At 43.0% G+C, this 22,703-nt stretch overlaps 1 protein-coding gene across 6 annotated transcripts; it reads right to left on the bottom strand.

Annotated features, from left to right (window-relative positions):
* Positions 1 to 610: 610 nt before the first annotated feature.
* Positions 611 to 22,020, bottom strand: RABGEF1 (RAB guanine nucleotide exchange factor 1). Of its 6 annotated transcripts, none has more exons than XM_031591750.2 (10): positions 21,912 to 22,020; positions 13,647 to 13,832; positions 12,015 to 12,181; positions 10,937 to 11,056; positions 7,908 to 8,077; positions 6,647 to 6,728; positions 5,741 to 5,873; positions 5,262 to 5,353; positions 4,676 to 4,932; positions 611 to 3,726 (listed from the first exon to the last, which is right to left on the bottom strand). In XM_031591750.2, the coding sequence occupies exons 2-10, from the start codon at positions 13,823 to 13,825 to the stop codon at positions 3,328 to 3,330; spliced, it is 1,599 nt and encodes a 532-aa protein (XP_031447610.1). In that variant the 5' UTR covers positions 13,826 to 13,832; positions 21,912 to 22,020; the 3' UTR covers positions 611 to 3,327. The 6 variants fall into 6 exon arrangements, with proteins under 6 accessions (XP_031447610.1, XP_089978794.1, XP_089978791.1 ...); XM_090122668.1 differs by lacking the exon at positions 21,912 to 22,020 and adding an exon at positions 15,029 to 15,053; XM_090122665.1 differs by lacking the exon at positions 21,912 to 22,020 and adding an exon at positions 14,036 to 14,056.
* Between the last annotated feature and the right edge of the window lie 683 nt (positions 22,021 to 22,703).

Here is a 22,703-nt window from a genome sequence, read left to right as displayed (position 1 = left end):
GGGCTCGCGGCGCTGCGAGGCGGGCGGAGCTCGGCTCCTCACTTCCCGCACAGCCCCCGCCTGTAATCCCGCTCTTTCCCCCCCCCCCCCCCCCCGAGGTCCGCCCGGCCTCGCCGCAGCCCTGAGCGAGGGTTTGCGCAACGCGTTCAAAAATCAGCCGGAAAATAAAATAAAATAAAATATTTTAAAAAAGGGCCGTTGGATATGAAATCGCTGCCACCGCACCGCGCCCGCTGCCCTCGGTGCCGCATCCCCACGGTTCCTGAGCGCCCCCAGGGATGCTGAGCCCCTCCCCGTGCCGCTGCAGCACCGCTCTTTGGAGATGAAATCGTTCGCTGTGCCCGCCCTGATGCCCCCCTGGTGCAACTTCAGGCCATCGCCCCTCATGCTCCCTCCGTTACCTGGAAGAAGCAGCCGCCCCCCGCCTCGCCCACGTCTCCTCTGAGGAGCTGCAGGCTGGAACAGCGCTCCTCCTGCCCCCCGACAACTTTAAACTTCATTAAAAGTTGCTGTTAAACAGCACCGTTTACCTCCGTCCCTCCCTACCCGACTCACGAGATGCCCACAAAGAGCCTCACAAAGACAACGTCCACCACAAGACGGGGAAATATTCGTGATAATTTGGTAGAAGAATCAGTTTAATTTCATAGCTCGGTTATGCAAAACCGAAGATGTACAGTCCAATTAACCAATGCTACTCCAAAAGAGGCTCCTTACCACAGCAAAATTAATAGGTAGCTCACATGCAAAGTAGCTTACAGCATGTTCTGATTCCTGGTAACGAGACACGCAGACTCCATTTTCAGTAACACAGAACTAGCAGCAGGCTGTGGAAAAAACAAGGAAGCTCTGGTGCTGTGACTGTTACCAAAGCCCTTTGGCCAATTCACTTTTTCAATTAAACTCCCCTGTTCACTTGTAGCTTGTTCATAGCTACTATTTCCTAACAGGACTTTCTGTCCCAATCTCACCTGTGGGACCAGAGCACCTCGTACTACAGCGATGCCCAATGCTGAGCACCAAGCCCACCTGGTGTTGCATAGGATCACCATCTCATGGTGAGGTGACACAGCATCCTGCAGCTCAGCACTCTGCACGACGGCTTGCCCATTCTGAACCTCAAACACTAGAAAGATATTCCGTAGTTATCACGTTAGTGACTGAACTACCTTATTTTTAAGCAAGACAAACTATTGTTTTACCTACAGACAAGCTGGTCACCTAATAAAATACTGACAAGGTATTCAGCTGGGATATGGAAATCCACATTACCTGCCTTACAGGGATCTGGAGGATTTGTTTGCCAAAACCACTCCCACTTCAGTGGCTCGATAACAAGATGGCATATGGATTAGAGATACCTTAGTTACCAATGCACCAGGTCAGTCTATCTAATGTATTTAACTTTCTGCAAAGAAAAAGACATTGTTACCTAGACTTGCACTTGAATGACTAGGAATTCTCTCCCCCCAAACACAGATAAATCAGAATCAGTCACAATTACGTTCACATTAATCATTAACACCATCACAAAACCCAGTGATGAAATTTTTTAGGAGCTCATTAACAAGGGTGTAACGTACACACTTTTATTTAAACATAGCAAATTACACAACAGCTAATTTCCACCCCCTGGAAAGCCTGCGTACCAGGATATCAGAATTAGCACCTAATGTTCATAAACCCAATAAAGGCTTTGCACTATTATTTACTGCAAGCACTGGTCAGATCCTAGGCAACGTGGACAACATGGATATATGAAATAATCCAACTTCTGTGAATGCCTGGTTAGCCCATTGCTTCACCTTACCAGGGGAATTCTGAGTAACTGGTTCTCTCCCAAAGGAATGCATAGTTCGTGCAGCTGAGTACATGTGACAAAAAGGAACAAAACCACAGTTTTGGTCTGAAGTTATTGCAGTGCAAGTCTAAAATATGTGTTTGCAGAGCAGTGGAACATACAGAGGTAGGGGACACTCCTCCTTCTTGCTAAGAATTTAATGTTGCTTAAGAGCAGTTCAAGCTAAGTAGCTCTACGTTAGATATCTCAGGTACACTAACAGGTCGTGGCAGACTGGATGAACTGAGAGATTTAAAATGATACATAAAATATTTCACTAGGATTAAGAAGTTCCATTGCGAGAGGTTACTTTTTTGTGGAGTGAACTGTTCTTAATTTGAAATTCACCGATCTGAACTTGTAGTGACATAATGCCATATTTATCTTGATGCTCAATAGCTCAGCAAGGTAATTTTAGGGTCATCGGAGATCAAAAGAGTGATGTTTTGTGAAAATAAAGTGCGCTTTTCTGCTCAGAGCCACGGCTCATCCTTCTGCTAAAAAGCAGCCTCTAATTAGATGATCTCATTTATCAACCAGGATTGTCAGAAAAGCAATCAAGACCCAGTCCAATGATGGAATCTGATGGAAACTGCCAGGCAATGCCAGAAAAGAAAGCCACTTTGGGCATAATTCTTGCATTCTTTCTCTCCCCACTTTTGTTCTAAATTACGCAGTTTTTATTAAAAGTCTTCCCTCATACATATGAAGCCTGGCTCATCATTCTCTTCATGAGTGCTACCAGCAAAGCTGTCATCTGCACTGACACCAGAGAGAATGCTGACATTACGTAAAGAAATGTCCTATTTTAGATGGCACTTTAAAAAAATTAAAACAAAACCACCAAAAACCAGGAAGCTGACATGAAGATGCCTTCATGTACAAGAACACCCCCTCCAATTGATCAGTTACACCATTTAGCTTATTGAAAGACTAACAGTGTACTTGGCTGTAGACTGCAATGCAATTCAACCAAAAGGTGCTAAAATGAACACATCCATCTCATTTCCACTAATACACAAGATGTCATGCACAGCTGAGACATTAGATTTGAAATCTATTTACAATTGTACATATTTTACAAGATACATTTCATCTTTACAGCTACAGAATAAACCAAACTAACATTGGTAGCGTTCAAGTTTCAGCTGGAACTTGAAATCTTTATGTTAAACTTAGTAATTAAAAACGTTTAAGTGCATGCCTGTGAGGAAGCTTGCAGGAAAGATGTCAGTGAACTAGTGTTGCTTAAAAATTACACTGGTTTGTGTAGAAAATTTAAGTTCAGTTCAAAAACTCACAAAAGCCTAATAGAAATCTAAATTGACTAAAATAAATACAGTTTATTACACTTAACCAAAAAATGCACCTTTAAAAATGTATTGATTTAAGCTCATCTGATTTTTAGCCTTGAATTTACTTCCCTTCCCAAGAAGCAGATAGTGCTAGGTGAGAACAATGATGCTCTTCAAATTTAACACCCATTATTATCCTGCATAAACCTGAGGCTGCAGTGGTGGGGGCAGCTTGTCATTCTCCACATTTTCAGAGTCAATAGCTGCTAAGGCTTGATTTTTTGGTTTTATTTCTAATGGATATTTCTCAACAATATCTTGGACTTCCTTTGCAACTCCATCAGTCCAATCTATTAGGTCTTTCTCAAGCTTCTTGGCTTCACTGACAATTCTATCCTGTCTCTCATTCAACTGAGACAGGAGATCTAAGTTTTTATACATCTGCTTCACACCCAGGCACACATCAGGTGACCAGCTGTCAGATTCTTGCTTCTTCGGGGATGTCTGACCAGTCATAAAACGATCAAAATCCTCTTGGCTTAAATTTAAAGACTGAGCATCCAGTTTTTCAATGAAGGCCACAGCGCAGCACTACAAACAAAACAGAAAAAGTATCATTGCAAGCTACAGACTGGAACTTGGGTGCTCTATTTTTTAATCCTGCTGTTAGACCCAAAATTGATTATTTTATGCCTCAGATCATTCCAAAGGAGCTTTTCAGAGAGCTAGCTCTATCAGACAGTTCCCAGGCCTCTCTCTCCTCTCCAAAGTTTGAAGAAGTCAAACTCAGAGAATGATGCAGGAAGACATCAATCATTTCAGCTGAATAACTTACAGCACACACCACAGGGTCACTGCATTCTGGAAATGGGATGAGAAAGAACATGATAACTAGACAGAAGCACTATGTTAATATTTAATAAGCCAATCAGTGAGATCCAGTATGCTCTCTCCATTTTCTAAAAGAAGGAATGTTGAATGCCCACCTTACCTCATGGACATACTTCTACTGACAGGAATTTCTAACATTCCAAGTATCTCATTCAACTACATATTTTCCTTGAGAGCTGCTTTAAGATGAAATGTAGAGAAGCCAAGCAGTTCATAATCACAATTCTTTCTAGCATAAACAAGCACACATACAAATGCCTCCTACATCTGTTTACCTCCACAGACTAATTCTGCAAACCCCTGATGAGATGAAACTCTCATGGACTTATATGGGGAACCCTGCACCTGTAACATCTGCAGTGCCCAAGCCCAGCATTTCAGGAATAGAAAACACTCATCTCCTTAAAGAATAAAAACATACTCAAGTCTTAACACAAGACTGCTTAATAAAGGGCTTCATACTCCAAAGAGCAAAACACTGTCTAGTTTGGAAAGTAAAGAAGGAAGACAGAGGAGATACACAGCAAAAGAGCTTCTTATACTCTAAACAACTTTAAGCATTATTGGGAGAGTTGTTCCACTTTTCCTTCTGTATCTAAATAAAAGACAATCTTCTTGTATGAAGTGTCACTGCTGGTCCTGCACTTACCAAGTTGGTAAAATAGTAGCCATCTTCTCCTGTCATTAACCTGCTTGGATTACAAAAGCGTGTTATATACTGGATGTTGGACTGCAGACGGGGTGGGTTTCCCTTCAGAACAATATATATAAGTGTTGGAAGAAAGTCATCAGCAGAAGCTGGTTCATTTTTGGTTATCTTTATAGCATTAAAGATGTGCTTGCTGCACTTGGTGATGCATGCCAACTTATCACGAGGAACACGCTTTGAATCCATCTCAATAATATCTGTAAGATACAAAAGTTTTTCAAATCATTAAAACCATTTTAATCATCACTCAAACAAGTAGAGTACAATACAGAAAACTGTAAGTTTTGGTTTTCAATCTGTTTATTCAACTTTTTCTTGGTTGAGTCCAAGCATCTCAAATAGATTAGGTAAGCCTAAACACTTCTCTCATTGCAAAGTTGTTCTTGCTTCACAAACGACAAACTATGAGAAACATAACAATGACTACTGCCAAACTAAAAGCCTGAGCCTCTTTCTGAAGACAGCAGAAAATCTCTCTGACCAGGAGACCTGAAATTTAAACCTGTAAGTGTTATCACTCACAAACCTGTAATTGCTTTTACAACCATATCAGAGACTTCTGGAATCTCTTCATTGACAGGAACACACAGCATTTGTGGAGTTACCCAGTGCAAAGCCCTACAACAAGAAAAACAAAAAAGTGAAACCATTCTGTGCCAATAACATTCAGGTGTTTGAAGCCAGCTGCTTCTTGAGTTCAATGCACAAGGAGTGCTTTGTGTAGGTGAGGCACCAGTCCAGTTATAAGACAGTTTGTTCCACTGAAGTTACTATTTAAGAAAAAAAATCCCTTTTTGCTCTAATTTTCCAAAAATATACCAATTCATTTTCCTAGTGTAGTACAGCTATTCATTATTCATTTATCCTATTTCTAAAATAAAACTCTTTTAACACTTTCTGGTTAAAAAACCTTTTGTGTACACAGCAACGAACTCCTAACATGTTTGATTCAGAACCCTCTGACAGACTGTGGATTACCCAGCTGTTTTTCTTTAAGAGACTCACCTGATCCTCTTCTGGACAGCGAGATCTTTCTTCTCATCATCAGTTGTTTCAGGACAAAAGACGTATTTATACTGTCGAGTCATAATGTATTTTTCTATCTGATCCATTGCTTTCTCAACTTTCTCAGGTGGCACTGAAAGGTACAAATCCCCCGACCCCAGTACAGTGAACACAGTATTCCATGATTCTTTGGAAGATTTCATACAGTTTGATTGTAATGTCACTAAATCAGTGTTACTGGCTTGAGCCATAAGTCATATAAACGTTCTTGAGTTGATAGACTTGGAGTATTTCCACTCTTTGCAGCAGGAAAAGCACTACGATGACATGTCAAGTTCACAATGGAGCACATGCACCCAACAGCCTACCAATCTGGTTCAGCTGTTTGCAGCTCAGTAGAATATCTCTTGAAAAACAGTCTTTGAGAATAAATGCAGTGAGGCTCTCCAAGTCCTCTGTGCCTGTCTACCCCTCTAAAAGCAATCCTTAAGTACATTTAAGATGTGCCACTTACATTCCAGACACAGAAACAAAGCCTGCAACAGTAGCACTTCCCTATCATTTGCTTCTTGTGCATTACAGTGCAATGCAATGACCACAGGCTGTAAATTGGGTTGAGGCTACACATTCAACCTCAGTTCTAAACAAACAGCACTGAATTGAAAACAGGAAATTAAAACAATTGAACCACACTTCAAGAAAACCTTTAAAAACAAATCATTTAGATTGTAAAACTCTACAGAAATGGTGCTGCAGGGAATAGCAGGTAACTTTGGGACTAGAATTTCTTAACAGCATATCAGGTGTGGTTATGAACACTCTGTTTTTACTTGAAAATATAAGCAGTTTTATCCTCAAAGCATTACTTTTCCAGCACTAAGATATGAGGAAGGAGAACGTGGATACCTTTCCAGCGTGTCTGCAATTTCTCTGCTACATTTTGATAGAAGTCCTGGGCACATTCAGATTGTTCCTCAATACTTAAGTCCTGTAACAGAACACTGATTAAGCGTGCACGTATGGAAGAAATGGCAGCAATGCCTTTGATGGCAAGTGTCCAGCTGCAATAACAGTCTGAGAATGCAAATATATCCTCCCCAGAGGTGTTTATGTTGGCTACATTACATTCAAAAACATGAGAAACTAAGGTTGGCTCCTTAACTTGTGAAAGGCTTATACAGCTGTTCAGCAAAAATACATATTAGCACTGAAACTAGACAGGTGCAATTTCCCCCATCACATCTCTGGGTAATGGTAAGAATGCAGGCTACTAAAGCAGAATGTTTGCTCTCCATTCTGTCTCTAACTTTTCAACAAAACAAGAATGTAATTATAAATTTCAAAGAATGCCTGGACAGTCAACACTCCTAATAAAGTTACTATGAAATATATTCATGATGTTTGTGAAATAATGCTGTCCTACTATAGGGTTAGAATTAACATTACTCCTCGAGCCACTTTTCCCTGCTTAAATGGGAGCACAACTTAGCAACAACAAACACAGAGAAAACTGAGGCCAAACCCAAGCCTGAACATGATGATGCCTCAGCTCTGACAGCAGTGCTGCATTTTATACCTGGTTTATATGCAACAGCTAATTAAGTTTTGAGAAACTTCTTTGACTAGCACAAACTATCAAGGAATCAGGTGGGAAGAACAACTTAAATGGTTAAAACTAATAATAATTCACTATTTTCACAAACTCTGTGTTCAGAATGAATCAGTTCTAAAAGTAAAGAAATAAAAAAAATTAAGATGCTTTCAAAACAGGGCATGTAAGGCTCCTTCAGAATTCCCTTTGAATTTCCAATCGAATTTGAGAATATAATTTGAGCAGCTACTTATTAAGTAGAAAAGGTAGGGAAAAAAAGTAGTACAGGATACTGACTCATTTCAACCATAGGTGGCACTACAGATCTATTCATACCTCCCTTAGGGTACTCAAGGCACTGAAGTTTGAGAGTTTTGGGGCTCATAATATATCAAACCTACAAAAAGCAGTGCATTCAGAACTGAAGACTGCCACTACATCTTCATTTGACTAAGCACATCAGCTTAAAACTCCTGTACATAACACACAAAAAACTACTGGAAGAAGTGCAGCATTTTCTCAATTTCTCCCTTGTTTCCCCATTTTATCTATATAAAAGCCATGCAAATCACTTACCCTTTTATGATTCATTGTGTCTAAAAATAATTTACATTGCTTATAGATATCTTGTCCTGGTTTATGGTAGGTCTTGAGAAATTCTATGAATTCCTTGGATACTCGGTCTGTCTCGATGCTAGCCTGCCTGTTTATAGAAGGGCTGGGAGCTTTGGCTTCTTGGATCTCTGCTGGGAAAGTTTGGACACAACAGATTAACCTTTTCACACTAGTGTATGAATTCAGAAAGCACTGAGTATGTATTAAGTTTTCAAAATTTCTTTTCCCCTTCAATCTTGCAGTTGAAAGAAACCATTCCATTTCTCAAATCTTAGCAGTGAAATGGTGGGATATTATTAAATGGAACAGTGAGATACTCAGCTTGTTAGAGAAGCAAAACACTGACAGCCACAGAGCCATTGAAACAAATGGCCTTTTATATTAGCAAACTACTGTAGTGTTCATTTGCTTTCAGGTTCCTTACGTTTTCCTTCCCAGATAAGATCCCTCCACATGAGTTCAAGGCCTCCTGATAGGAATCCACAGCACTCAAACTAATGGCGTGGTCCCATTTCCACTCTCCCTCACCTTCAAATTCCTGCTCCTCTCCCATACTTCCATCAGCACAAGCATTCATTCAATTGGCTCCCTAGCTTGGGGAGTAGCAACTCAGAGTAATCCTAGTTGGAAACCAATCTTTTTTATGGGTTTTCCAGCTGAATTAGGCCCCAAACTGGCACACTAGAAGCACCAGTAGCAGCACAAGACAAGGAGTGGGAGCATGAGGTTGGTGCAAACACAGCAGCTCCTCTATGGCAAAGCAGCAGAAGCCCCAGGGCCACACCTGCAGCCCAAATGAGAACGTGGCCACTTGCATCTCTGCAAAAGCAGAAACATCTGTTCAAGGAAGAATCTGCTTGGCTCTCAAGGAGGCAGGAATACAGACTGCACACAGCACTGGATGCAAGCTTACATAGCTGCAAGCACAGTTTTCTTCCACAAACACATCTGACTTTGTAAGGTATACTTTCAAGGAAGTTAGCTGTACCAATCCAGTACCTTTCCTATCCAAATTTAGTTCACCCACCTTTCAACTTGCCAGCCAACACTGTTCAAAATGTAGGATTGAACAGAGGTGATGTAAATGAACATGATGAATAGCAAGCAGCAAAGAAACAGAAAACATAAATATGTTCATAATCAATGGGATACACGTATATCTTTCAAGCTGAAAACACTAACATGCACAACAACAGCTCCTCGTTTCAATAAGCACACATGCAGAACTCCAAAGTAAAAGAAAATAGATGGGATTAGTATATTTAAGTTGGTACGTTTAATTTGGACTGAAGTAGCTTATTGCTTTGTTTGTTGTGTTTCAGAGCTGTGTTTCAAAGCTCTGTGATGACTAACAAATACACATCACTTGACCAAAGCACGAGGCTTGCTAGGGCCTCCAGGCTTCAGCACAACCTTCTCTGGATAATGATTTGATCAGGCACCATCAGAGCATTTATGTTATTTAAGCATTAAGGAATGCAGAAGGCTTCACATATATTTAAATTCCAACTGTAGTGATGAAGATAGAAGTGCAAATCATTCTCCTTTATAGTTATACTGCAACACCTTTTCAGAGGGAGTTACTCCAGTTTTTTTTAATGAAGATTCAAAGTATGTACAGTACAAAGACTGTACTGTATTCAAGAATTACTATTGATTCAATATTGTCACATTTAATATTTCATAACCAGCAAGTAGAAAGCATCTCTTCAAAATAATAAACAAAAAAAAAAAGTAGATCCACCTTTGAAAGGACAGAATTATATTTTTGACAGTTAATTAGCGGTTTAATTGAAAATAAACCTTCAGTAGTTCTTTCATTTATTTCAACACTGACCTCACTTTATCACAAAAATAACGAACCTCATTCTGCTATTTGTGCTTAAGGAATATGGACATGAATTTTTCAGCTGCAGTTTTAAAACAGGACTAGAGAGATGCAGACAACTGAGGCAGCTTACTGCTAATAGAGGCATCAAGAAAATCAAGTGTTAGAATGAACAGCCTTAGACACAAGGACTCTGTGTAGTTACTCAAATACTTCAGCTTCACTGATTTGTGTTGAAACCTTGATCTAAGGAAAATGAATCTGCAGGAACCAGTGTAGCTCCAGCAACAAAATGTTTTCAGCTTTGTCACGTACTCTCCAAGAATTGAAATAAATTGAAATTGAATTGAAATAAAAAGCAGCTGATTGCAGGAGGGAGATTCCATCTGAACAAGAGAACCAACCAGAGGAGATATGCCAAAATGGAAGAGTTCAGGAGGAATTAAGAAAGGATAATCTTCTACAAAGAATAAACATCATTTATATTAAAACCTTTCTCAAGGCATTCTACCACGATGCTAATTGCCACAGCAGAACATCAGCACTCCAGTGATTCACTATGGTTGTGCCATGGTTGTGGATCTGAGTTCAAGTAAAGAATATGAAGTGTGTGTTATTAGCTTCACTACACAAATGCACTCAGAATCTTCATGTAATTTGTAAAACAGAGGCAGGAACATTTTCAATTTTGTTTAGTAGGCACAACAGGACAAGACTGCACACAAGTGACACAGGGCAAAAACTGAAGAGCTGTCAGTATTAGAGGTTTTAGTGCTTTTTCATTTAAACAAAACAATCTATGTTCTTGTGATATGAAACTGTTTTCTTAATGACAGACATCTGGAGATGTTTTGAGATTGTAAAAGTTCTTGAAGTGTGAATTCTTCAACTGCAGTACTTCATAATCAGATTTATAAAGGCAGCCTGGAATTGGGGTTTTTTTGGATAAAAGCACAAAGCAGTACAAGACCCAGCAACTTCTTCCAAAAATTCTTGTTTGGAAACTTCATAATCCTTCAGATATCAAACTAAGGTAGAGCCTTTTGTACCCAACAGCACAAGATATAACTGGCACAACCCTAGTTGGTATTTTGCAAAGCCCAACTAAAGAGTAAGCTTACTACAACCAAGCAGACAGCTTGCTCAAGCTGTGCTGCATTACCTTCAGTAGGGGAAGCCAGTTCCCAGGAGGGAGTAAAAATCTCCTTCAAATCCCTTAGAATGTTATCAGCATTTCGCTCCCTCCCAAGCTGTCCTTGCTTAACGACTTTCTCTTGAGCCACTGAAATAAATGCAAAATCAAGCAAGACACCAAGAGCAGGAGCACAACATGAGAGATGGTGAATGGGATTAAAAAAAAAGAAAATATGGGAAATGAGAAGAATGAATGTAAAAAAAATGGTTTCCATACATAGCTGAATGCTTCATTTAGCAATCTGCTGCTTATATATATAAACATGTATATGCATATATATATATATATTTGCAAGACAAATTCTAAGATGAAATGAAGACACATTTAAGACTTCTTTCTAAGGAAATACATCACCTATAAGGTTAAGATGCATTAATGTCATTTTTTTTTTCCCCTCTGGAATTCCTCCTCCACAGTCCAATAGTATAAAATGTTGACCATTACAAGATACTGCTGTAGGATGGCATGAGTGTGACCAATTACACTTACTTGTACATCTGCTCCAGCATAAACTTTTAGTCAACCACAAACTTGATATCCACAACTCACATATGCAGAAATACCACAATTTTCCTTGCATGTTTCCCTTCACTTAAAGCCACCATGCTTACACATTCCAGTTCTCCTCTTAAAGATGCTGAAGTATAAACTAGAGCAGCATCGCTTGATGCTTTGTATCAGCATTTCTATGGCACTTACACAGACTTGTTCCACATGAGTGACAGTCAGTACCTTTTCTCTGTTTTCTTCTGGAAAGGTTCATCTGCAAGTCTTAAACCATATTATCACACAGTGATTGACTCAAGATTCTAGTATGAATGTGCATCACACAAGCACTTCTACTCAGCAGTGTAGTTCAGCATCACCTACAAGCTCACATTTTCCTGTGTTTTCACTAAGATGTCACATACTCCCAAAAAGCATAATTATTCCAACTTTTTCGAGTCACAGAGCATCCCACTGCTTTCAGGACAATACATCTGCCCAAAATCATTTCTGACTTCACGCTGCACAGAATCATTAAAAATGAAGTGAAAAGAGTTACCCTTCTTAGCTCCTGTTCTGGAGGAAGCAGTGAAGAACTTCTTCACAGTTGTGACCTTTCGTGTTTTCTCATTGGTTTTCTTCTCCTCAAATTTTGAGAAGGTCAGTGACTGTGCCCCTTGGGTACTCTGACTGCTGGCATATGCTTCTTCCTCCTCACGCTGCAGCCTGGGATTAGAAAAACATCAGCCCAATTTAACTGGTTACTGCCAGCACAAGAAAAGTTAACTGTCTGTGCAATAAATTAATTAGTCTTTTGACATGCCAATTCTCTTCTATGCTCACCTTCATTTCTAGCTTTCTCTCACACATCCCTTCACTACACTGAATTCATTCCCAGATTATAATGGGGAAAGTGAAGGAAGGCTTAAAATAGGGAGGGGAAAATGGTAATGTCAAAAGGAAGGAGGCTGAAGTAGAGGTAGAGGTGAAGGGAAAGACTATGAAAGCGTTTCCAACAATCCTCCAAGTAAGTTTCCTGCCCATGTCCTGGTCTGGGGAGTTTTGCTGCATATCACCAGAACTACTTTCCATCTTAAGATGTCTCCAACTGACATTCAATCCCTTTCAACCCCAAAAATGACTTGGCTGTCTTAAGACAACTCCTCCATTCTTGTCAGCTGTTACTGCGTGTTTCCATTCACAGACAGTCCGTCATCTTCCTTTATCATCTGACTGAAGATGAACCACGGCACGCAGCTGAGGAAGTGAAATACCCTGCCACAATCTCAAAAATATTCTGAGAAACAGATTATTGCTGTCAAAACTTGCTTTCACAGTCTTCTGAATTCACACACTTGCTTGAATGAATGAGGCAAACCCTTCACTGCAACCTAATAGGTGTCATGCAAAGACAAAGCTCCTTTTAATATATGAGGGGGGGAGACATACTAATCCTTCAACAGCTACTATTTTTCCTATGCAGAATTATTAAAATGGGTCAAATTTATTGTTCTTCATGCTGCTCAAAGGTTGAGCAACTTCAAGCTCCCATCCAACTCAGAACAGCCCATAAATGACCTTGCATGATGTAATCTGGAGGCAGGAACTGCATCTCACCTGTGCTGTGAAGCCTGTCTGCACACTGCAGCAAACAGTCTCAGCACCTTCCTGCTGAATGGTTACTCAAAGAATTAGAATTGCTCGAGTTAATAAAGCAAAAGCTTTGATGTCTCTGGGCTTAACTCTGCAATTGAATAGAATGACCACAGATGACACAAGCTATTTTTTATACAGCAGCTGAAACACAGAACCACTGTGCTGGCTGTGTTCGAGACAATAACTTTGTCTCCAGAGGCAGAGGTATTTTAATCAAAATTGTCACTTTCACCCTTCTAACTGCTAGTTAGAGTTGCAGATTTCAATATGCAAATTAGGTCAAAGTATTTGTTGAGAGGTTGGGGGGTGTTTACATTTCTTACTTCAGACTTTTGTTTGAAATGCCTTAAATTAGTACATCATCAAAATTCATCTTTGTGTCAAAAGGAAGGCTTTCATTCCTGCTGGAAAGGTCAAGTTTGAGAACTGGTGATGAAAAAGCCACAGCAAACAGCACCAGAAAACATGAGACAGGGACAGCATTTAGTAAAATCACCCTACTGGGAGAGACAAAGGAATAAAGAGGGCTCTTTACCGCTCTGCCAGCTCCCAATCCTCTTGGATCTGTTTCTGCCTGGCCTTATGGTATTCCTCTCTCCAGCACTTGGAGCAGAAGCCCTGCCAAGCAGGATTGCCATAGTAACCACATCCCTTCTTGCACAGGAGCTCTGACTGATCAACGTGAATTCCTCTGCGCTCAGATTTCAGGCTCATTTTCTTCCTGTTTAAAGAGAAAAGGGTTAAAGACAGAATCAGCAATAACCTGCTCCAACCAGTTTCTTTTGAAGGCTTGTCTCTTAGAAAGATGTCACCCCTTTTAATTATTGAACAGTTAGTTCCATAGTAACAAAATAAATTCTAAAGAAGGAAAGGCGCAGTTATATAAGCACACAGTGCCAAAAGCCAACTGCAGCATTAGCATACGTTTGCATAGCTGTGACCTGTAAACAGTGCTCTGCAGCTGGGTGACAAGCAGGCCAGCACTGCCAGCCCTGCAGCAATGGGCACGTGTGTGTGCAAAGGCACACTGCTCTGAGCTCAGCAGCACAGCCTTCTGACAACCAGAGGCACAAAGCAACCGAGGGAAACAGAATGACAGCTGCCATCACCAAAGAGAACTGAAAAGAGAACTGAGCCAGCGCAACTCTGCTGGATTTATATAGAGAGATTGCAAGAAAATGATTTATTTTGCAGCTCTGCAGCCCTTCCCTTTCTTTTTTTTTTTTTTTGCTAGACAGAAACGTGCCCACGTGCCAGCTCAGTCCCAGGAGCATTTCAACCACCAATTTTAAATGCTGGATTCATTTTAGGATAAAGGCAGCACACAAACACCTGCCCTAGCAAGTTTTATGGCCTGCATGATAAACCATTTGAATTGCAATAATGACACGCACAGAACTAGGAATAGTGCAGCACTGCAGGGTAGGTCTCAGCCCCCCAAAACAGCCCCTTCTCACTCCTGGATCCACAACAGTGCCTCACATATGCTGGAGAAGCATCTCAGCAGGTTGGGTTCCTGCTCTCACGCTCGTTGGTGAAGTTGTCCCTCGCATCATCGAGTGGCTTCTGTTGGAGGGGACTTAGAGATCATTTAGTTCCAAGCCCCTGCCACAGGCAGTGTTGCCAAGCACTGCATCAAACTGCTCACAGCCCTGTGTCCAACACGGCCATCAGTGCCTCCAGGACACGCTCCCCTATGTGCAGAACTTCAGGTCACCACGTGGAAGGTGTGCAGTGTTTTCATTAAGATGCGACGCATGGAAAGAGAGATGAAAAGTAATCTTAAAATAAACAATGTCAGCAACTGCTGAAGGAATCTTGTTTCTCCCCCAGGCTCATAATGAGACTTAATGTTCCTGTGTTTGAAGAATGTGGATCTCTTTGGTTTTGCATATCTGCCCAATAAAGGTTACTCACTGCTGGAAGTTCTGGCACTCGGCACCTCAGGAAGATCCCTCAGCTCTGCTCTGAGCCATCCAGCAAAGCACACACAGGGAGATGCGTGGCTGCCAGTAGCAGATTTCCACTATGGGAAACGACAGCAAGATGATCAATTGTTTTTAAAGACTCATCATGCTTAAGGCTTCCTGTTAACCTAAACAAGTTATTTTAAGCAATGTGAAAGGTATGATTTTCTCTGACGGAGGAACAAATTAAATTCTCCATCTCATCCAAGGATTAAGGTTCTCTCCTCCAGCATCTTATTATCTTTGGAAAAAAGTCATGACTTTCTAAAGTAATCTAAAAATCGTTGTATGGATCTGTTTATCAAAAGAATCAATTTCACAACAGCATTATTTCTAAAGACAAGTTTTCTCATTTATTTACGCAGACCCAGTAGCTGTACAGGCCCTTTTCCTTCCCTGTCTTTCCCAGAAATGCCTTAAGCAGACATCAGTACATTCCTACAAACCAAAGAGGAGAGCACCACATTTTAAACATTCCAGACAGCTTTACATCCCCCACTGCCTTTCCCAAAATGTTTTCATTTCTGCACTGCCACCATTTTTTCCTTCCTCAAATCACTGCTCCTCTCGATGATGGTGCACAGCACAGTGTATAACAAAGCCCAGAAATTAGAAATCACAGTTTTGTCAGCTGCAAGACCTGAAGTTCAATGGGATGACAGGCTGGAAATGGCATGGTGTTGGGATCTGGAAGCACAGCCTTTTCTCAGTGCCACACACACCCCTTACAGGAAGGTGAAGGTTTGCAACTTCCACAGCTGCTCCTGACCTGCATGTTAAACATTGCTTCCCAAAGCAGAGGGTGCTGCAGCATTTTGGTCACAGACTTCTAAAGCAGATGCCTGAGATGAGAACAGAGCAAAGCACAAAGCCACCACACGTGCAGCTGTGCACACTGCCATGAATGGTAAGGCTGACGGGCCGGAGCTGCAGCAAGCTATCAACACATGCCACACAAATCCTAACACAACATCACAGAAATGTTACACACATCTCCATCGCTCAAGGAAACGCTGTCTGACCTCATCACCCACCAACACGAAGCAACTTACAACAGTTCTGCAACTCCGTTCTGGGGACCACTTCCATGAATTCAAATATTTCCTGTTCCTAATGAACAGCATCCAACAGCCTCGGGCACTTGGATGTTCCACCATCCCCACAGGCACAGAAATCAGCTCCCATCACTTGCAGGGCTCAAGCCACATACCAGCACTGAGGTTACCTCTGGCATCCCACTAACCCTTCTCCCACACTGGGACTGAAAATAGTGCTCTGAACAGTCAAAGTTCAGCAGCTTACAGCGCAGGAAGCAACATAGGCTGTTGGGGGTGAAATGCAGGTTTTTTTGCATTCTTTCTGGAGAGGTCTGTACGAAGCTGCAAAGCCAAGGCACTCACAAACAACTTGTTCTTTTTCTTCCCCTTCAAGTAGTTTCAATTGCAGTTACATCAGTTTTGGATCTGGGGACGAAGGAGGTCACCCTGAATCAATAGGAAGAAATCACATGCTGAGCACGGAGCACAGCCTTTCTTCCTTTAAAGACATAGGGCCCTTTAAAAAAAGGCTTCACAGCCAAGTTCTGCATGTCAGCATAACAACAAGTTTATTAAACCTGACTATGAACAATCCACCCCACATCAGCTTTCCTACAATCAAATCACTACGTCATTTACCACCTTACACCATTCCTAAAAAAGCTTTGATGGAGCTTCTAAGAATCCAAAATGCTCCGCTCCTCTCTCTAGTCACTTCTTTCCTTCCTCCAGCTAGACATGTATCACTCCATTCAAACACCAGCTTGATGTGTTTGCAAGGCCAGACCTCATCTTTGCACTCATGCCCTGGATGTTCTCAGTAACACAACCTAGTGTGTTCTCATGGAGCCAGAGGGGGAGGCAATGCTGAGCAGCCTCTGTGCTGCCTGAGCACTGGGAGGGCAGAGTAACAGCAGTAAGGAAAGCAACAAACCTCCACACTGAAATAACAATAATCCTTCTTGCCATCAAGAAGGATCACAGGGCAGCAGAGGATCGTGGGTGACATCAGGCAGTGCAGTTGGGGTCCTCGAGATCCAAGCTGTGTCAGATGCACGTTGTTATTATTAAACCTCACTTATTTTTTCCTTTTATTCAGCGGTACTTTGAGCACTGGCATACTTGGAGCCATTTCAGAGTGCAATACTGGCTCGGAGCATCTCCTCACACCCTTCAGTGTCTCTTGTCAAGTTTGTCATCCAGAAATACATAGCTCTTTCTTCAGAAAATGGAAACTTATGTGATTCATAGAGGATAGGCCAGCTGCCTGCCCAGCAGTTCCTCTGTGCCTTTGTATAGCCACAAGTGAAAACGTCTGGGGAAACGATAGAGGGTTTCGATCACCACAGGCATAGAAGCAGACATGAGCCAAAACCAGAAAAACCAACTATCTGCATTGCACTGCCCTGAGTCACATTTCTCAGTCTGTCTGTGAAGATTTGCTAAGAAAACACAAACAGCAGAACACACGAAACTTGCATTTTGGTACAAGCGCTGCAGAAGGAAAAGAACCAAAGCACCAAAGCTGCTTGGAATGTGCTGGGGATGGAAGAGGAGGGAGCTGCTCCTGCTTTGCTTTTATTGATATACTTTTTGCTGACCTGAAGTACAACAGCACACCTTGAGTATAGATGCTGAATATAACACTTTTATTCTGTCTTTCAAGGATTTTCAGTTTCACGAGCCCAACTTTCTCATGAGATGCAATAAGAACAACTCACATCTACAAGGGGATTCCATCAAAGCCTGCAGTCTTCACAACCTGCTACCTCCAACCTACACACACTGGGAAATACCTGCTGTCATCCAAAGGGAACATTTAGCAGCCAGCAAAGCACAGCAGCACCTGGCTCACAGCACACACCTGTGCTCACTCCCTCAATGGTGAGCCCACAGATCCTCAGTGGGTTCTGCCAGCGTCCACAGCAGGGCTGCAAGGAGCAGCAATTACAGCTCTCAACAACAGCAAGAGGCTGTCTCCTAATGATCCACACAGACCAGGTTACAAAATAGCTGGAAAAACTCACAGGGAACCTGTTAGAGCAGTGCTGTAGTCACTGCAGAGCAAACGCGCTCGTAGCCTTTATGTAACTCAAAAAATAGGATCTGTCACCAAGAACTGATTTAATGCACACATGAAAGATTCCACTTATGTAACACATCCCTTTCAGCAGTAAACCCAAGATCATTTTCTACCACGTTAGGGTTTACAAAGGCTGCAGGCAGAGCTGTGGCTTTAGGAAGAGCACTGTTTGTGCAATGAGGTTTAGACGTGGTATAGATTCATCGTGAGCTCTGACACCACCTGCTCGTTTCTCTTGCTGCTCTCTTAACGTGCACCAACCTCAGCTCCCAGGCACTGAGCAGGTGAGCAGACACCTTTATTGCTGATGTGGACAAGATACTGACTTCTTCATAAACTATTCATTAGCCCTGGATTGCTTACCTGGGATGGAAGCTGGAGCTGGCAGGGCTCACGTAGCAGAGCTGAGCGGGCCTCACTTCATCTACAGGTGCCTTCATTAAGATGTAATTGCAAGTCAATTTACAATTATGACAGGCTATGAAAAACAGCTTCAAAGTAACTCAGCGTGTAAATCCTGCAAATCAAAGCGGTGGCTTTTATTTTATTTTACTCTACTTTATTCTATTTCTTGACAGCGAGGCTTCTCATGAAAGCCCTCAGCACAACCCTTACAAATAAGCCCTACAGTCTTTTCTCTGGACAGACATAAATGCAATTTAGCTCTCCAAGTTTAAGTCTCCATAGCACTTTGTGAACAACTCGTATTAATTCTTCTCATTAAAAAGTCATCAAAGTGCTCCAGAAAGTGTTCTCTGAACGTCTGACACACCACTGCCCACTGACTGTCTGGTCTTTAATGGCCATCCCAGGAATGAAATCTTAGAGCAGGAGAAGTAGCAAAGCTCGGGAAGTCTCCAAATGGGCAATTCCTAAAGTAATGGCTGCTGGTTTACACTGCATTGCATCAAAGTTGTGAGGGGAGATGGATGGGATGAGGTGAAGGTCTCCAAGAATGAGACATTTTGCCTATGAAAAACTATCCTGAGAATAATAGGTGTAGCCAACAGCTTCAAAGCTATTGCTGCATCCCAAAGGAAGTGCTCAGAAACAGACAAACTGCCTTATCAAGAGAAACTGCCTTAAGCAAGAGAAACGTAAACGGTCTTTTCGGGTAAACGGTACAAAATGTTATCAGCACTGGCATCTGAAGAAGCAGATGATCTTTTAAGTGAATACCACTCTGAAATACCAACTTGTAAAGAACCAGAGTCCCATCCCACTCCCTTCCATCATCCAGGAGCTCATTCCAAAGAACAACCACTGACCCAAATGCCACAAAATTCCTCAGAGCCATCTAAGGGTTGAAATAGCCGTGACTCATGTGTAGCCCTGTATGTTCAAGTATGTAATTAGCAGAAAGCTAATTAAGCATGAGCTAGTTTCTTCCAAAGGAAAGGGTGGGGCAGCATGATTTAACAGAGTCAGAAAATACAAAAGCCATTAGGCAACTTCAGAATTGAGAAGGAAATGCAGCATCTATTCTTGCTCGAGCCTTCACAAATTTAGGGAGCATCTTTCTTGCAATTATGAAACTTCAGCTATAACATCTGCATCCCAATATACACGTTATTGGTTGTTGATTAATAATCCTGAGGAAATAAATGGTTGTTAACTGAAACCATAGACACAGAGCGTGGTCAGCCACCTGAAAACGAGCATGCAGACTCAGGCTATAATTAGGCAGCGGAAATGGCAACCACTGCCTTAAACTTCTGGAGCCCAATGACCAAGGGGCTTCGACATCCTACGCCCAGAGCTCACTGTTTACTCCAACATAAGGTCACTTTCCTCCCCTCCAACATCAATATAGACCTCAGGCTACAGTTTTACTTGCCCACATCAAAATCACAAATTCTGCTCTGCTAGGAGGAGCATGTGCTCATGAATTAACAGCCTCAGTCTCACCACATCCACATGACTCATAATGGCACTTTTAAATGAAATCACAAGAAGCTGGGAATTCAAGTAAGAGGATGAGCCAGAACTTCTAAAACCTTCTCAGAAATAGCAGCTACCAGCTTCTACACACTTTGCTTATTCTGCCTGCACATAAACCACTGGATACAAGTTAAGAAGTGAACTGCTCTTCTCTCAACGAAAATCTTGAAATCATCTCACATGGTAACTGCTCATTGTGCAAAATGATCTTATGAACTGATATAATTGGCTTCATTTCCTATTATTTTCTCTTATTGCATGTTGTTTTGGTGGTTTTGGTCAGTGAAATATCATCCGAGCTATAACTGTCTTCCCAATCTTGTCTTCCCCTGCAAAACACTTGCGCAGCTATGTCCAGAAGGCTGACACGTATGGTCCTCAAGGCAGGGCTGCTCCTGCACTGTCAAAGAACCACAGAATCATTTGAGTTAGAAGAGACATTTAAAGGCCATCTGATCCCACAGGGAAATTCACAGCTCCATCAGGTGCTCAGAGCCCATCCAGCCTGAACCCTGGGTGTCTGCAGGGACGGGGCACTCATCACTTCTCTGGGCAACATGTGGCAGTGCCTCACCAGCCTTATAATAAAAGACTTTTTCTTTATATCCAGCCTAAATATCCCCTCTTTTAGTTTGAAACCATTTCTCCTTGTCCTATCACAACAGACTCCACTGAAGAGTCTGTCCCTTCTTTCTTACAGCCCCTCTCTAGATACTGACAGACCACTCTACGCCCACCCCAGAGCATTCTCTCCCCCAGGCTGCACGTCCCAGCTCTCAGCCTGTCCTCACAGGGAGATGTTCCATCCCTTGGATCACTTTTGTGGCCCTCCTCCGGATGCGTTCCAACAGCCCCATGTCTGCCCTGAGCACTCCAAACCTGGATGCAGCACCCCAGGCAAGATCTCACCAGCACAGCAGAGGGGCAGGATCCCTTCCCTCCACCTGCTGGCCGTGCTTCTTCCGATGCAGCCCAAGGACACTGTCAGGTGTACAGAGCTACAGTTAGCTGTCCTGCCATGCTCAGCCTCCAGCCCCCGGCTGCCATGAAGGTGACCTAGGTGAGCAAGCTGAGAGCCAAGAGCTTTTCCATACACGCCCCAAACACCAACATAAGGAACTGCCAACGCATAGCAATGCTTCAAAGACAGTTTCTCAACAGCGAGAGCAAAGCAGAACAGTGTCACCAACAGACTTAAAACAGAGCTGCCATTAGGAACCCCCTTCTTCCAACACCGTGCAACTCTACCAGCTTGGCACCATGCCCCATCCATCCCATAGCAGCGATTGGGCTCTGCCTGCCACAACCTGCCCGACTGACTCAGGGCCCCACACAGAGGCAGGCTGAGCACCTGGGCACGTCCCTCACTTCCCGATTCCTCACCCCATCGCGGCCGCTCCCAGGCGGTGAGCCGGGCACCGCGCGGAGCCCCGGCTGCAGCTTCAAGAACTTTGATATTATGGGAATGCTCACGGACAAGGAACCAAAAGAGAAAACAAACAGAGGAAGAGGGGAAAAGGCTGAGTGGACAGATCTGCGAAGCTCAAAATGACGGCTGCAACCCGGAGAAGGGGAAGGGGTAAAGGAGAAAGGAGAAAGATGACCGGTGCCACGGAGCTGCGCTGTCAGGCTGTACCGGCGGGCCCGGCCGCAGCCCCGCGACCCACAGCGACCCGGGCCTTCAGCGGGACGGAAGAACAGAGGCTGCCCAGGAGGGACCAGCCCGGCTCCATCCCCTCAGAGAAGCAGGGCAGGGCCGAACAGCGGCTCACCGTTTCCCGGGCGGTGGCGGGGCCGTCCCCGCGTCCCGCGCTGCTCCGCTCCCGGCACCGCGCTTCTTCCGCTCCGCGGCCGCACGCGGAAGCGTGCTGACGTCACTTCCGGGGCGGGGCCGGGCGGGGGAGGTGCGCTGGGATGTGAGCGCTGCCGGCGTGACACGGGAGGTGCGAGCCGGGCTGAGTGTGGAAGAGGATCGGACAGCGAGAGCAAAGGGCTGAGGAAGTGGAAAACAGCCCCAGCCAGCTATACAAATCCTGAAACGGAGCTCCTTTTAGAGCGCGGAGAGCTGCTCGGAACTCCGCGGTGCTGTCTCACATGTGTGGCTGGGTGTGGGGGGAGGGAAGAACTCCGATGATCAGATTGCAGTCGCTGTGCTCAAGGACCATCTGTCAGGGAAGTGCTGATGTCCTTAAGGAAAGCTTGGAAGGGTGACTGATACCGTAATTATCGTGTGGTCACGGAAGGCAAACTCAAATCACGCAGTGCAAAAAAGGGGAGAGCAGCAGCTGCAGCCCAGGTCAGCCACATCCCAGCTATTTTCCGTATAATTGATTGCACAACAGAAGCTGCATGTACACATTCTTGTCTTTTATAGAGGGTATATCACCTGTACTGAGAAGCCAGGTGTAGTAAGAAATAAAGTACTGCAGTACCCACACTATTAAACATTGCACATTAACTTAATTAAAATAATTGAGGATAAATGCAAACCTCAACCATTAGCATCCAGGCTGGGTTTTCAATTGCTTTAGGGGCAAAAATGCATACAGACACCCAACTTCAGC

Source organism: Phasianus colchicus, chromosome 21, assembly GCF_987193195.1.
Source record: "Phasianus colchicus chromosome 21, bPhaCol1.hap1.1, whole genome shotgun sequence".
In the NCBI taxonomy this organism is placed as follows: Eukaryota; Metazoa; Chordata; class Aves; order Galliformes; family Phasianidae; genus Phasianus; species Phasianus colchicus.
Note: the sequence above shows the minus strand (reverse complement) of the source record. Positions and strands in the feature narration are given on the sequence as shown.

What these genes read in the sequence shown, in the direction of transcription:
- RABGEF1 (XM_090122665.1), bottom strand. An exon ending in ACTGGCTTCCCCTACTGAAG is followed by an intron (nt 8,078 to 10,936) that starts GTAATGCAGCAC and finishes AAACTTTCCCAG; the next exon opens with CAGAGATCCAAGAAGCCAAA. An exon ending in ACACAATGAATCATAAAAGG is followed by an intron (nt 6,729 to 7,907) that starts GTAAGTGATTTG and finishes GTTCTGTTACAG; the next exon opens with GACTTAAGTATTGAGGAACA.